Source organism: Prionailurus viverrinus, chromosome D2 (genome assembly GCF_022837055.1).
Source record: "Prionailurus viverrinus isolate Anna chromosome D2, UM_Priviv_1.0, whole genome shotgun sequence".
In the NCBI taxonomy this organism is placed as follows: domain Eukaryota; kingdom Metazoa; phylum Chordata; class Mammalia; order Carnivora; family Felidae; genus Prionailurus; species Prionailurus viverrinus.
The window spans coordinates 82,051,397-82,067,927 of record NC_062571.1 but is presented as its reverse complement, the minus strand read 5'-3'; the positions used below and the strand labels follow the sequence as shown (position 1 = coordinate 82,067,927).

At 48.7% G+C, this 16,531-nt stretch overlaps 1 protein-coding gene across 6 annotated transcripts in view; it reads right to left on the bottom strand.

Annotated features, from left to right (window-relative positions):
* Positions 1-16,531, bottom strand: part of FANK1 (fibronectin type III and ankyrin repeat domains 1) — a 100,841-nt gene that overhangs the window by 7,336 nt on the left and 76,974 nt on the right. For 5 of the 6 annotated variants that reach the window (XR_007145249.1, XM_047824719.1, XM_047824720.1 and 2 more), the window contains exons 3-6: positions 12,580-12,704; positions 5,178-5,259; positions 4,100-4,174; positions 2,888-2,953 (exon numbers count right to left, since the gene is read on the bottom strand). Coding sequence is in view for 5 of the 6 variants with exons in the window: in XM_047824719.1 (XP_047680675.1) it covers positions 2,888-2,953; positions 4,100-4,174; positions 5,178-5,259; positions 12,580-12,704 (348 nt within the window). In the remaining variant the exon portion in view is untranslated. The remainder of the gene's footprint in view (positions 1-2,887; positions 2,954-4,099; positions 4,175-5,177; positions 5,260-12,579; positions 12,705-16,531) is intronic. The other variant, XM_047824718.1, reaches the window with a different exon arrangement.

The window sequence follows — 16,531 nt, the reverse complement described above, 5'->3', positions numbered from 1 at the left end:
AGCTGTTGTCGTCCCTTCGTTCTTCCAGGTGAATCACAAAACCATTTTGATGGGCTCCCAAGAATAATTCCTTGTGAGGCGATACTGGGTCAATATATTATTAATCTGGGAAAAACTGAAAATTTTACAGGATTCAGTCTTGCCATCCTAGCATATGGAATATGTCCCTGTTTTTTAAACTTTTAGATCTCTCAGTACTTTTTATAGGCTTTGAATACAAATTTCTCACTTTCCTTAGATACTTCTATTCTATTTTGCTTCCCTCATTATATTTATTAACTGGTTATTGCTGTTATTTAAGACGATTTCTTCCTTTATCTTGTAGCTGGCCCCTTTACCGAACCTCCTTATCAAGTCCAAGTATTTGAAAGCTGATTCTCTTGGGGACTGCAAGGAAGGTGCAGAACTCTTACTCCATTTCATATCTCGCCAGACTGATCGGTGTTCCAGAATACCGATCACGAAATAACATACAACGTGTAGTTACCAGATGCCAAAGCACCGTTCTATGCATTTCATATATTGACTTGTTAAGGGCTCACAATTCTCGAAGTACTTCTGTTACCCTTATCTTGTAGACGGGGAAATTGAGGTCAGAGAGGTTAAGTAACCTGATCAACGTCCTACGCCCGGAACATAGAGGAATCTGGATTTGACATCAAGCTATCTGGCTCTCACCCACTCTCGTGGGCTTCACTACTAAGTTTTAAAAGGAATCTGTCAACACTGAGAAGGATACCGGCTGACCGTCTTCCACGATACACAACTTGGTGTGATGGAATCAAAGGACTCACTTCATCAGCAGAGGCAGGTCCTCTCATGTACCAGACGCTATGACAGGACTGAAAGCGTCCTGCACTTTAAAAAATTTTTTTAACGTTTATTTATTTTTGAGACAGAGAGAGACAGAGCATGAACGGGGGAGGGGCAGAGAGAGAGGGAGACACAGAATCGGAAGCAGGCTCCAGGCTCTGAGCCATCAGCCCAGAGCCCGACGCGGGGCTCGAACTTCCGGACCGCGAGATCGTGACCTGAGCTGAAGTCGGACGCTTAACCGACTGCGCCACCCAGGCGCCCCAGCATCCTGCACTTTAAAGACGAAGATACTTTAACTACTAAAGGGGCCGAGTTGCACCAAATTTTTGTTTTGTGTCTACACATACACAGGTTTTCACCTTTGGTCTACTAACAGGAAGCATTATATTAAGAAATTTCCTAATCTAGACCTCCTTACCCTCCTGCATCATCCTCTGAGTTGGGATGGAAGACACATCAATACCTGTGTACATATCAACACGTGAGCAGCTTTCTTTGTATCAGACTTTAGCAGTCGGGTTACCCTCTGTAACGTTCCAACTTCCTCTCTGCTCTGGAAAAGTTCAAAGTCATCGGTACCTAAAATCTGAGCAAGCTTATGGGTAGAACCGTCAAGCCACAGAACCTGTGCTGGAGGTAATCCTTTAGTAATTTTCTCATGTCTTCCATGGATATTGGTTGTTGCAGATTTTCTGCGCCTTGGGTTGGTTTTGGTCTTGTAAATTTTCTCAGAAAAGGTATCATCGAAAAGATAGTTTCCATGAAATTTTTAACTCTACTACCATAGACACAAGTGCACCATTTTCTTTTTACATGGAGATTTCCTCTATCGCCACTATTACGGGCCCTTCCAAAATTCTATTTATTCTTCTTAAATTTCCAAAAGATCTTCTAACTATGGCTATGTACCATTTCAAAATTCTAATTTTTCTCAGATTCGTAATAAATTGGTCCATTTTATTGTGTAGCTTTTTTATGCAGCAGCTTGCGTTTTTTTGCTCTTACGTTATTCAACAATCTTTCCATTTTCTTTTTTTTTAACTTTATTTTTTAGAGAGAAGGCACAAGCAGGGGAGGGGCAGAGAGAGAAACAGAGGGGCAGAGAGAGAGAGAGAGAGAGAGAGAGAGAGAGAATCTTAAGCAGGCTCCACACTCAATGCAGAGCCCAATGCAGGGCTCAACCTCACAACCCTGGGATCACGACCTGAGCCGAAACCAAGAATCAGACAGACGCTCAAGTGACTGAGCCACCCAGGTGCCCCAAACAATCCTTCAGTTTTCTAATCAACTTCCTTTTCTTTCCTCTTTCCTACCTCTCAAGGTCCGTATTTTAAGTTGGTAGTATTCTTTTTCAAACTTCTTGAGTTGAAGGCTTAATTCCAAATTAACCCAAGGGTTACTCAGAAAACTTGTTAAATTTTTAAGGGATTTTTTTAAGCATTCCTTAAAATCCATTACTGTGTGTGTTCATAGCCTGTAGTGGGTTAGGCTTTCTGAGCTTAGGAATTGCTATTTTTCCCTTGTGGCCCACCAAAGGTGACCAGTGTTTTGTAGCCACCCTTAGACACTAGTCTGTAGGGCACACACCTTTGAGCTGCACTCTGATGTGACTCTAAGCTCCTTGAGCAAAGCCCTTGCGTTTTCCACGCCATTCTACCCAACAACTACTGGTTGCTTAGAATTAGTTAATTAAACCTAATCGCTAGAACAGTGATTATTTTTAAGTCCTTGTAGAACATTCTTTTATCTCTCTAAATATAGGTTGCCAAGTTGCACGGTCTTTTCGAAAACTTCTCCCACACTGCACCCCGAGCTTTTGCCGCACAAAGTTCTCGGGTCGTATCTTTGACTGAGGGTACGTGCATTATAATTTGTGGCCCATAAACACCCTGCTGAACGAAGGAATGAGTATACCAGTGAACAAGCCAGCCTTTGTCATCGACATCTTTCAGTTGGGACACAGTCCTGTCGAAAGAAGCGGCATCAAATATTTGGGTTGGATCAAAAACCCGCTGGGCACAAGCCTGGTCACACAAATCGGGGGACATTTCAGGGCACGTTAGCCACCTACCTGTCCTTGCCACTCCCGTTCTTCAGATTCACATCCGTGCCATTAGAAACGAGGATTTTCACAAGCCTAAAGGAGACAAATTTGAATGTCACTAGATCCGTAGCTTTGATGGGTAGGAACCCAGGATGATGCACTAACCATAAACAGCACTACATTTAAGACCCATCTCCATACTTTCTTATCTTCAGAGGCCAGCTGGCTTCGAAGGCAGGAGGTTTTTAAACCAGAAAACTACCCCTTCAACACCAAAAAAAGGGGGAGGGGGAGTCTATCCCTCACATGAATTATTCATTGGAAACAAAGTATATCACATGAAACGCATTGTACTATCAAACTAATCCACTGTCACTTTAATGACCCTTTTAAATAGATTTTCGAACGGCAGCATTTGATAAAATATAGGTCTTTTTTTCCAAAATGGGCACTTAAGTAGTTCAATATAAACATGATTGAAAAATAAGCTATTCGTATTTATGCTTCTGCATGGCATAGAGATAATGGAGTGTGTCAGTGAAAATTATATCTTAGCAACCTGTCAGGAAAGTTGGTTTTCCAGAATCGATATCCCTTCCGCTCTATTGTTTTCTAACGAAATTCAAATTCCATTAACCGGTTTTCCTGGGACAAATAAAATATATTACAAAGTACAATTAAGTGGCTACCTCTCTTCCTCACCATAGGATTTATACATTTTTACATGGCCTCCTGCTTGTTGTAGAACTTCGTGATTAAGACGGCTGAGGGGCACCTGGGTGACTCAGTCGGTTGAGCATCTGACTTCGGCTCAGGTCATGATCTCACGGTTCGTGAGTTCGAGCCCCACATCGGACTCTCTGTTGTCAGCGCAGAGCCCGCTTCGGATCCTCTGTCCCCACCTCTCTCTCTCTCTCCCTCCGTCCCTCTCTCTCTCTGTCTCTCTCTGCCCCTCCCCCACTCGCTCACACACATGCTCCCTCTCTCAAAAATAAACAAAAAGAAAAAACACATAAAGGCATAAAAAAACACATTAAAAAAAGAAAAATAAATAAATAAAAAGTTAAAAAAGGAAAAAAACACAGCTTAGTTTTTGTTCCGCCCTTACATGGCACAGTTTTGGAAAGGGAGAAGTGGGGTTCCTGCATGCTCTGTTCCCTCCCCGCCCATATTCTGACCGGAGCCTTTGGGGAAAGACAAATGTTCAACCACTCAGAGATACGAGAGGAGGAGCCCCACCTGGTATATCCTTTCTGGGCAGCGACCATCAGGGCGGTAAAACCAAACTTATTGGGAACATCCACCTTAACGTTTCTTGGGAAAAACACGGAGAAAAGAGATTAACGTCTTGGCATGGCTCCCTGGAGAGTCACCGCTGCTGTCTGGCGCAGGGCACACGCGGCTACAATGATTCACTTTCCCCAAAATTCCAATTTCTTCTGGGCCGTTAAGTTTCTGTGGTCTTCAACTGCCCCGCCTAATATTTTAAAAGGATTCAAAGGCACAAGGAGAGAAAAGTGTTGCGATTTCACTTAGACTAAGCAATCCCTTCAACTCAGAACCATGATGCCGCCAGCTGGAACGCTCTATGAGGAGTACGTCCCCCGCCTGTAACAGGGGACACGGTCTTCGGTTCAGACGCTGGTCCACCACGAGCCTACACTGGGGGAGACATGCATCTCCCATCTCACCTAACGGACAAGAAACGCTGCCACTGGAGGAGGAAAGCAGAGCTCTTAAACTCCACCAGTTTAGAAGCCTTGGCTTTTTGTGGGATACCGAGCCCTACTCGCAAATGACCGGTCTTCTCACACACTCCAAACTATCGATATTCAAAAAGAATCTAAGTTACATTGTCCCCTTCACACTAGGAGGCAGCCTCAACGTCCCACCGGTAGCCACTGTATTTGCCAGCTTTCTTTGAGCGTTTTACCAACCTTTTGAACAAGAAACAGCTGATGTCATGATTCCTTAATTTCATCAGGAATGAGATAAATATGGGCACCTTGGGGGTGAAAGGTGCCTAAACGCTATGGCAGAGAAGCCAGAGTCAGAAACTATTTCTGGGAAAGAACACAGGACACCCAGACTTCTCATTTTCATCTTCAATTTTCATTAGATAATTATAAGATATAGGATTTACACGGGGCATAAAGGTCATCTTTATTGACTATGCTGAACTCACACTAGTCACCGGAGATCAATTTTGGAGCAATGTCGAAGGCGTGGAAAATCCGGGGGAAGTTAAGTGTGATTTTACGTGCTTGCTGGGCATTAAAAATTAAAAAAAAAAAAAATTTAGGCAGATTTCTCTCACCCTCCTTGAAGTATTCGAACCAGCAAATCTTCATCATTCACACTGACAGCTCGATGAAAGTGCTCATTACTTATGGGTTCTCCTGAACAAAGAAGATGGAAAGCAGTCATCCAAAATCACAGAGAGAAGATTCATCCTGGCTACCTCCCCCCCCCCCCCGCCCCCCCACCCAGTGGACTGGAGTGGATGCTCACACGTTCACCTCCAAGGAGGCACTTGGCTATTCCGTTAAGTAGATCTTCGGTTTCCTATTGACCTTCTTTTACTGAAAAAGACCTTGTTTCCACAGATGAAGAGCATTTAGATGGTCCTAAGGACCTGGGATAGTCTCGAGTTCTAAGAGTATTACTTTGTGAGTGTGGTTTGGTATGTGAAAATAATCCTTTCAGATTTCCTAAGACTTAATACACGCCTCCTATGAGCCAGGAAAAGCCCCACTATCGTCACAATATGGTTTTGTTTGCCAAAGAGTCACTAAACTGCTTGAAGAGACCATAAAAATAAATTGCTTCGATATAGGGGCGCCTGGGTGGCTGCGTCGGTTAAGCGTTCGACTCTTGGGTTTAGCTCAGGTCGTGATCTCACGATTCGGGAGTTCAAGCCTCACGTCCGACTCTATGCTAACAGGGCGGAGCCTGCTTGGGATTCTCTCTCCCTCTCTCTCTGCCCCTCCCATGTTCTCTCTCTCTCTCTCTCTCTCTCTCTCTCTCTCTCTCAAAAATAAATTTAAAAAAATAAAACCTTTAGGGGCGCCTGGGTGGCGCAGTCGGTTAAGCGTCCGACTTCAGCCAGGTCACGATCTCGCGGTCTGTGAGTTCGAGCCCCGCGTCGGGCTCTGGGCTGATGGCTCAGACCCTGGAGCCTGTTTCCGACTCTGTGTCTCCCTCTCTCTCTGCCCCTCCCCCATTCATGCTCTGTCTCTTTCTGTCCCAAAAATAAATAAAAACGTTGAAAAAAAATTAAAAAAAAAAATAAAACCTTTAAAAATATCTGCTTTAAATTGCTTTGATACTTGAAATCCTAAATTTCAGTTCTTCCCAAGAATGTAACATTCAGGTTGGCCCGGTCTCTCCAGAGCTTCCGGGGGCAGGAAGGGCTCATTCACAGAGGGGGACTGCCGTGAGAAAGCCCGATTGTGGGGGAGAGCCTGCCAAGTGGAGAAGAGCGAGGAAGAGGGTTCTGCAAAATACTCAAGGCACAACGGGAAGTGGGGCAGAAGGGAGGGCGTCCCTCTGTGCCGGAGAACAGGAACTCCTCAGAGAGGAGAAAAGGCTTGAAGTTCAGAAATGAGCAGAGTGGGAGGAAAAAGCACCAGGTGAGGGAAGCCCATCTTTCAAGGCGTTTGTTCCACGACTTGACTTGTTTCACATGGACGTCCTAATTGTGTGAACACTTACACTTAAATGAGACACAAGGGAGGCACTCAGAACAGCACCTGGCACCCGGTTAATATCCAACACGGGTCTGTGGTCGAGCTGGTGGCATTAGGGCGTGGCGGCTGCCCTTATGCGGCACAGCCCCACCATGCTCTTCTGCCTACGCCCAGCCCCCTACACGCACTTAGCACCTGACCCAGATGGGTACCGAGTTGATAATCCCCAGTTCCGGCAGCTCAAAGGTCTCATTCATTCATTCATTCAACAAACGTTCATTAAGTAACTCACACGTCCGGTCTCGACACTGACCAGAGACAACAAGACAAGCACGTTCCCCTCCCTTTAGTATCCTAAACCCTAAAATACCCACCCCCTACACTGCACCCCAGACTGCTTCCTGGGGCCCACCCACCACCTCACCGCCCTCTCTGCAGAGGCCCCCTGCGCATCGCTGCCCGGTGGGAAATAAAACTCCCTGCTCCTGCTCCTTATGGTAGAAAAACTCTGTGGGATGTCAGCTCCTGGGCACTGGAGCCACTTTCCTACCGGTTTCCTTGGAGGATTTTCGCTGGGAAACCGGGGACAGAAGAATGTAGGGATCGCTATCAGAGTGACCTTTTAACTGATACCCTTTCTTCTGGTAAAAATAAAGTTAAGCCAAGTTAAAACCGTTTTGAAATAACAATTTTGTCTGCTAGAGCTTGCCAATCTCCTAAAGATTTTTTTAGCCACATTGTACTTCCTTTTCATCATTCCCCACATATTTTTAGGCCAAAAGCTTCAAATAAAAGTATCATGATAAAATGTCAAGGGACAGGACCCACCACTGTCCCCGGGCCTTCCCAGGGGCCTTCCCAGGAAGATCATGGCTAGCTGGGGGTTCCACTGGGGGCTAGGGAAGGAGCAGGGTTTTGTACACCCTCCCCACGCCAGAGGGCATTCGGCAAAGTCTGGAGACGTTTTTTTGTTGTCACATCCGTTGGCTAGGGGCCAGGAAGGCCGACAAACATCCTACAGCACACAGGACGAGAATGATCCAGCCCCCAAATGTCAAAAGTGCCAATGTTGAGTAACTCTGGGCTAGGGTAATATGGACTTCAAGTGATCTATTAGGTGACCCATCCATACTTGACAAACCCATGGAAGGTTTCCCTTTCTTCTTCAGATAGGAGGAGAAGCGGGGAGGGCAACTGTGCGTCTGCTACCCCACCAAATAGCCCCCCTCCTGACTCTCAAACTTCAATCCCCACTAAAAATACAAAAACAAGCAATTTGCATAGACTCATCCAGAAGAACACAGGAAGCTCATCCTAGTCCTACTGACTTTTAGAATATGGCATCCTAACTAAATCCTACTGAGTAAGCTCTACCTAGGACTCGACACAAGGCTTCCTAGACTCTTCTTCAGAACACAACATGGAGAGCCAGGAAGGCTGAGCGAGTTGTCCAAGGTCCAGCAGGTAGGAGTGGGCAACATCGGACCTCAAAACGAGTCTTTTCACAAGGCCACACTCCTTCCTCGGGTGGGAGGTAGCTGACCAAGCCATCGCATGCTTCCAATCGTATTAAACCTTGAATATAAGCAGACTTCTTAAATAAACAACTATGATCCCCCTCACAAAGTGTTCGAGGAAAGGGAATGCCAGAGACTAAAACGCTCCAGAAAAGTGCTAACTTCTGAGATTTTAAAGAAAGCTCTAAAAGCACTCGTGGTATCCCAGCATATTTATGCACCGACCGCCTCCAATCCGCATCATCTGTCTGACATGACCTGTACAGCTGTCCCAGTAGGGGGCACCCCCTGGTGCGTCCTACCCACAAAGCCCCGCAGCGTGCAAATATCGGGAAACGGAAGAAGCTCATTTTGGGCTTAGAAGCTTGAGTGCTGCGTGCAGCCAGACTGGAGTACTTTGAGAGTAGGACATAATTTAAATGAACGTATCGCCTAGTCCGGCTTCTGCAAGAGGTAACCAGTGCCCTCGTAACTTGATCTGAAAACAAAAGGACGTCTCACGGAAGAGAAGGAACACAGCAAAACTGTTCATCATTCCTTGCTGAGTTTCATTCAGCAAAAGGAAGCAAGAACCATCATTCGGGACATAAAAAACTATCATCCGCAGCGTTAACTCATTAACCCGTCTCAGAAAACTGCCAGGAAGGCAAAGAGGTTCTGAGGGTTCGCACCAGACGTGAATCAACCAAGGAATGGAACAGTCCCGGTTTATGCGAACTTGACAGAGAAACAGAAATGAAAAGGCTCATGTTCGCAGTGCAGAGCGTTTCTATCTCCCCCCATAAACGGGAGTCCCTCCCCCCCCCCCCCGAAAAAAAAGGAAATTCCAGGTGAGCCAAATGTTCTACTCCTCCTACCCTTGAATCCTTTAAGACATTGTGGGCCTGGCCCAAGGGACTGCCATCAGTCAAGTGCAATTGACTATAAAGGCAGGCTTTGCCTCTGTGGGCTTGTTTAGCTAATGTTTACCCCGAGTGTTGCAATGACAAACACACACACAGAATGGATACTGCCCGTGGGGAGGATGTCCGGGAATGCTCACCTACGCTGGATGGAACTCATCAGGCAGGACCACATGAGGGGCCCCCCAGGAGGAGAAGGCAGAAAGCCATCGCCCTGTTCTGTAAAAGGGTCGTTCGGCCACACATATGCCAGCAGATATCACAACGGGGGAACACCTTTCTTGGTGGAATTTAAGTCTCTATTAGAAGCAGTGAATAAATGATGAGCTCATTGGAGGAGATATTTGCCAATTAGCAAGCAGCAGCTGTTTTTCTCTTTTTAAGGGCCCAACTGATTAAAATTGCATGCCTCATTTAAGCAAGAGTCTCGTGTACTTTACCTGGAATTCAAAAAAAAAAAAAAAAAAGCTGAGCATCCTTTATTCAAACAAAGTACATGCTTTTGCGACTCGTTAAAACACTTTCAAACTAAATGCAAATGATCAGCCCACAGAAGCGTTTTTACTGGTTTTGTAGAATATTCACATTTGTAATTCTTTGTTTAGCATGATCTGCCCTCCTTGAGGGAGTCTGCTGTGGGTGTTATAAATATAATAATAGTACAGGAGAGCAGCAGCCAGCAGGAAGGCGGTACCTGACCCTCGTCACCCAGGAGAGCCCCCGAGGCCGCGTCTGGGCTGCAGCACTGCGCTGTGACCTGACAGAGAAATGCTCCGCAAGCCCCAGTACCCCGGTCATCACCAGGAACCACATCTCCGTCACGCCTGGTCCCCGCAGCAGGTCTTGTCTAATGACCCATGGAAGCCATGGACTGCAGTGACAGATGCCCTGGACTACTGGACCAGCTCTCCGTGGCCGCCTCTCGGGAGCCAGCTTGGCAAGAAGGCGGCACAATCCCCGTCAGCTGAAAGGGACTAAGGTTTCTGCCCTTCCTAAAGAGCTCCCAATGGTACCCAAACACCCCGTCAATTCTGGCCACAAGGCCCAGAAGCCCCTGCCCTGACGTGGTATGACAAAAGATGCCAGTGCCACCCGAGGTTCACCGTGGCGGGTCCTGCGTCCCGTTCACCCTCACCTTGCCGGTTCACGTGGACTCGCCCCAGCCAGGGGGGAAACACGCCCATCTCCCGAGAGACGTGAGTGTGAACTGAGACAATTAGTGTTTCTCCTCATCCTAATCCTGCCTCTGGGCCTTTCCACCCACCGCCCATCCACCCATTTGTTGTGGACTTCTACATGCTGGATGGGTAGACGGGACTTCTAAGATTCCAGATGGTACTTTTAATATGCTAGATGGGGGGCGCCTGGGTGGCGCAGTCGGTTAAGCGTCCAACTTCAGCTCGGGTCATGATCTCGCGGTCCGTGAGTCCGAGCCCCGCGTCGGGCTCTGTGCTGACGGCTCGGAGCCTGGGGCCTGTTTCAGAGTCTGTGTCTCCCTCCCTCTCTGCCCCTCCCCTGCTCACGCTCTGTCTTTCTCTGTCTCCAAAATAAATAAAAACATTAAAAAAAAATTCACGATGCGAGATGGGCCTCTACACGCTAGATGACCGTCCCATCCCAGCCTCCTTTCAGAAGCACACAAGTTGGTGGGAGACAAAGAGGATGAAAAATACATAAGATAAGATGCAGAGTGTTATCAGAAGCGGTGAGACGAAGCTGTGTGCTGAGGGAGGCGCATGGCAGACGGTGGGGAGCACGAGGAACCACCCAGGCTCCACCTGTGGAGCGGGCTCAGCAGGCAGGAGGGGAAGGGGTGCCAGGAACGGGGGGCTCCAAGGTGGGAACGCTCCAGAGAGAAGGGACGAAGGCAGTGGGGTGTGAGGGTGGCCCGTGGGCGGCTGGGGAGAGAGGACGGCGGGGAGCATGCTGGCCCAGCATCCCCTACAGAGACTCTATTCAAACAGCAGGTTCCTTGGCTAACCTTCCTCCCGTCCCTGCTCCTCCCTTCCCGGTGCCTGCCTCAACACAGCAGAGGCCACGCTCTGCCTCCTTTCTTTCCCCTAAAAGCTCCAGGAGCAACCTGACCCCCATATGAAGAAAATGCTTCCGTGGCCACCACGTTAAGGACGAGCCCTCTTTCCGGACCTGTGTCTCTGTAACTGACCATTTCCCTTCCAAACTCTCCTCTGAAATTCTGGGCCTTCGCAGTGAGAGGAGCACCTTGGGGGAAGTATAGGACTCACGGCTGTCGCTGAATTCTCAGTTTGCCGAGCTAAGACCCAACTCCCCAGTGCCTTGTTTGCAAATGAAGATCTTAGAGGCTCACAACCTGAATCATATATATATATATGATATGATATATATATAATATATACGTACGTGTGTGTGCATGTACACACAAACATGCCAAATGCAATATTCACTAAAACTTTAAAGTAACTTTTACGAGGGGCACCTGGGTGGGTCAGTTAAGCATCTGACTCTTGATTTCAGTTCAGGTCATGATCTCACCAGCCCATGAGTTCAAGCCCCACATCAGGCTCTGTGCTGACAGCATGGAGCCTGCTTGGGGTTCATTCTCTCTCTCTCTCTCTCTCTCTCTCTCTCTCTCTCCGCCTCTCTCTCTGCCCCTCCCTGCTCATGCTCTCTCTCTCAAAGTGAATACATTTAAATTACTTTTACTCACAAGAGGAAGATTTTCTTTGTGCAACTCAAAAAAGATGTGTGTTTTCAGCGAGCAGGCCACGAAGAACATTCCTGACCATTTTAATCTTTACCACACACACACACATCTTTAAAACGTTTTAAAGTGGCAATCACAGAGGGGCGCCTGGGTGGCTCAGTTGGTTAAGCCTCCGACCCTTGACTTCGGCTCAGGTCACGATCTCGTGGTTTGTGAGTTCGGGCCCCGTGGGGGGCTCTGCGCTAACAGAGCAGAGCAGAGCCCGCTTGGGATTCTTTCCCTCCCTCTCACTCTTCCCCTCCCCCACTCGCTCTCTCTCAAAATAAATTTAAAAAATCATTCATTCACTCATTCATTCATAATAAAAAAAAATCACCGATCACAAAAAATATTCACACCCTCAAACGTGACCTGGGGAAAGGACGCGCTGGTCAGAGGCGGCACAGCCCGCCCCACCTATGGAAGCCACGCTCTTCAGTCTTCCTCACTCACGGCATCGCCGGAAATCAGATGTGTGTGTCAAGACGTAGAACTGAAATTGTCCAAAACGGACAAACCGCTTTGGAGACCTCCTCCACTGAAGACACCCAAACAGGCAGCCTGTTTCTCAGCCCACACCCCTGCGGCCCTCAGCCCACACCCCTGCAGCCCATTTCCCAAGACAGGGGACCCCACCCTTTGGTACTGAATGTGCACTCACAGGGTGGTGCCGGCCCCAGCACGGTTCTCCCCGTTTGTTAAAGCACAAGCAGACTTCCCTCAACGCGGCGGCCAGGCCTGGCCCATAAACAATGTCGTCCCGGTGTTCAAAAGTGGACCCGTGTCTGTTTCCAGGAAGGCCAGGCAACAGGCAGGATCTTTTTACCTCCGCACCGCTTATCGTCTTCGCTGACTTTTAGGTAAATGAGTTCCGCGTGCGTGTACTCACTGGTCGTAGATACCGAGACCACCGGGCTGTACTCATATTCTCCAGAGGGGCTGGTGACCTTCAGCCGAAATCTGTACAGCGTGCGTGGTTCCAGACCCTCCACAACATGCTTTGTCGCATATCCCCTAGAGGAGAGGAGACACGCGTCATGATGATACCAGGTGATCGAATCGGCACACTCTGAGAGTCCCTAAAAGACCAAGCGGAAGTGCTTTGTGAACGCGGGCTGCGTCTACTACGACCCCATCTTGGTTGTGGTCAGTCTCCGAGGCTAGACCGCGAGGGCCCTGAGGGCAAAGGACAGGTCACGCATCCATCCTTCCCCACCCTGCCCAAATCGTAGAATCGGGAGCAAACACATGATTTTTTTTTTTTGCTTTAAGCACAACTACTAAGTTTGGGGGAAGTTTGTTACACAGCAAGGGGTAACTGATACACATCAACAAAGAAGAAACGGTAAGGAAGACAGTGAAGAAATGATACCAACAGCATTAAGAAAAAAACATTGGAGGGGAGGACCCGGGTGGCTCAGTCGGTGAAACATCCGACTTCGGCTCAGGTCGTGATCTCGTGGTCCGTGAGCTCGAGCCCCGTGTCGGGCTCTGTGCTCACAGCTCAGAGCCTGGATCCTGCTCTGGATTCTGTGTCTCCCTCTCTCTGCCCCTCCCCTGCTCACGCTCCATGTTTCTCTCAAAAATAAATAAACGTCAAAAAAAATTTGTTTAATAAAAAAAATCTGAATTAAGAATCCAAGAAAACAGAAGGGTTGAAAGTCGGTATAAATATATTTGCCATCAAAGTGAAAGCTCTAAAACCAAGGTAAATATTCAGAAAAACCGCATGGTCCAAAGATCATCGTCGTCACCACCTAAAATGTATCAGGCTGGCACATGGTCTCAAGAGTTAAGTGGATTTTGTCATTAGGTGAGCGTAAAGCCATATCTATAGGTACATGAATCAGAAAATGAACCCTGGCTTTGTGGCACATGAAAAGACCTTTAGGAGCTCAAATTGAATATAATACCCCAGCTTCGGTGGAATTCGATGTCAAGGGTCAAAGACTCAACATAGTTGAGCCAAAATGAAGCCAAAAGTGCCCCCGATAAAACCCAATGTTGCCAAATATCATAAGGTCGCCCTGAAGCGAGCAGCTCCTTCGTAACCCCTGGAAAGAGAAATTGCACAACTGTTCTGAAAGCAGAAGTTACTGAGCACATTAATGGAAGGCTGGAGGCTCTCGCTTCCATCGAGAGGACCCCAAGGAGAGCACCTGACACACACAGGGGCCCAGGGACACCGCTGCCGGTGGCCGTACTCCACAAGGACCGCAGCCCAGCCATGGGGGGGGACTAGCAGAGGCCGCACAGCAAGCCTGTGGGAGAAGCACAACTTCCCACGGCCCAGGCGCGGTACCTAAACAGACAAAACAATCTAGAGGAAAGCATAACGCACGCCCGTATTTTCGTTATCAGTCAATAAGCAAATATTTGACACAGCAGCTCAGCAAACATGGAACGTGAGGAACAAGATCCCAGGGGCGTCTGGGCGGCTCAGTCGGTTAAGCATCTGACTTGATTTCGGCTCAGGTCATGATCTCACGGTTTGTGGGTTCAAGCCCTGTGCTGGGCTCTGCACTGAGCTGGAGCCCGCTTGGGATTCCTCTCCCTCTCTTTCTCTGCCCCTCCCCTACTCGTGTTGTCTCTGTCTAGAAAGAAAAGAAAAGAGAAAGGAAAATAAAACAGAAAAGAAAAAAGGAGGAAGGAAGGAAGGAAGGAAGGGAGGGAGGGAGGGAGGGAGGGAGGGAGGGAGGGAGAGGGGAGGGAGGAAAAGAAAAAAAGGAAAGAAAAAAGAAAAGAAACCAAATACTGGAACACCTAAGGACTCAGTTGCCAGACTTGCCATTTCTCTATGCTCCCCCCACCCCACCCCAGCTCCAATCCAGCCTCCTGTTGGCGACTCTGAAATTCATTTCTGTAGCCCTGACCCTCCCGCAGCCCGATCTCCCCAGCTGCTCCGATGTCTCCACCTCCAGCCCATGTCCCAACGGAGCTCTGCTCCTCCCCGTCTTCCCATCTTTGTTATTTGAGTTGCCCGGGCCCAAGTGCCACCACCAGAAGACTGGATCACCGTTCCCCAGTATTCGGTGCCCTCCCGAGGGTTCCGTAACTGCTTCGGTGCCACCACCAGAAGACTGGATCACCGTTCCCCAGTATTCGGTGCCCTCCCGAGGGTTCCGTAACCCTGTCCTGCTGAACCCAGACATAGCTGTAGGATCTGCTTCGAGCAATGAAGCAGAAGCAGGAGTGAAACCTGTCATTCTGGATGGAAGCTTCCAGAAACAGCGTGCCCTGGCCTCTGCCCGCCGCCACAGTGACTGTCAACAGTCAGGCAGAGGCGGCTCCGTCAGCCCAGGCGGATGTGGGAGGAGGACAGCGTGGAAGGGAGCCACGGCCGACACAGTGGGGATTTCGTGCGGGGAAATAAACTGTCGTCCAAAGCACAGAGGTTCTGAGGTTTCACGCCGCACAGCGCTCCTGTCCCGGAGGCGCAGACACAGCTTCAGCCCCCTTGAAGCCGCTCCTTCCTTCCCGTGTCGTATCTGAGCCACCAGCAAAGTCTTCCAGTCTGTCTTTAGAACCATCCCGAGTTCAACCACTTCTCACACTCTGTTCCATCATCCCCCCACCTCACTTAGGGCAAGAGCACCTCCCTGAAGCCTGTTCCCGCCTCAGCAGCCAGGGTGATCGTCAGAAAGCATCTGCCAGGCCGCCCCTCCTCAGATTAATGGTCTCCACTGGCTTTCCCGTCTCTCGGGGTAAAAGCCACAGCTCTGTCCGGCCCACGGACCCCGGTGACTACCTGCCATCGTCTCGCTGACCTCATGCTACGTGGCTCTCCTCACTCACTCCGCTCCTCAGGGTTCCTGGAACATGCATACCAGGCACAGGCCCATCTCATTTGCTGTTTCCTTTGCCTGGAATGTTCTTTCAGATCCTCGCAAGGCTCCGGACATCCCTCCCTTCTTACCCAGATGTTACCTTCTCAGGGAAGCCTTCTTTACCTCTGCTCCAAACCCCCAACTTCCCCTATGCTTTTCCTCCTTGCACTTATCACCATCTGACCTACCCTCTATTTTCACTTCTGTCTCTTATTTATTGTTTTTCTGAGCATGAGGGAGGAAAGGGTGTCTCTGTTCGGTGCACATCCCCAGCATCCAGAACGATGTCTGGCCCACAGTAGATACTCATTAATACATGCTGACTGACTGAATGAAATGCATGATAACCATGAATGAATGATTCATGAACAAAATGCACAGTTGCCATAGGAATTTAGAGGGGTAGACAATAGGCTAGTAAAGAGTTGTTCAGTCCAGGTTGAGTCTGACTGCGAGGAAGAAAGGAAGGGGCAGGGAGGTTGGTCCGATCAGGGAAAACGGCTGACCACGCATGCAGGAGAAGTCAAGGCCTATTCAAAGGACAGTAAACAGATCTCACTGGAAGATTCGTGCTCAGAAACGAGAGACAACCAGAAAGGCAGGTTCGGGCCAACTGCGAAAGGCATCGTCTGAAGAGCTGGACCTTCATCCTTCCAGAAATGGACACTCCACGGAAGGGAATTTGAAAAAAGGAAGATTAACAAAGCTAACCTAGCAAGACAGAAGGGAAGGATAAAAGGCCAGAAGAAAGGGCAAGAGGCCAATGCCGTCAGCAAATGTGCTAGATGGTCGTAGGACCTGGAGACGAATGGTCCAGGAGATAGAGCTGGCACCGTCATGGCGGGGAAGTGCCACAGTATCATCAGGGGAAGCAGGGGCGGGGTGGGGGGGGAGCATCTGCAAAGGGAAATCTCACAAAACTGGGTAACTGGCTGTGAGGACAGCCCACGTCAAAGAGGACACCAGCATTGGCTGGCCGTGAACGGGAACGGACACTGACAAGTCAAAAAGAAG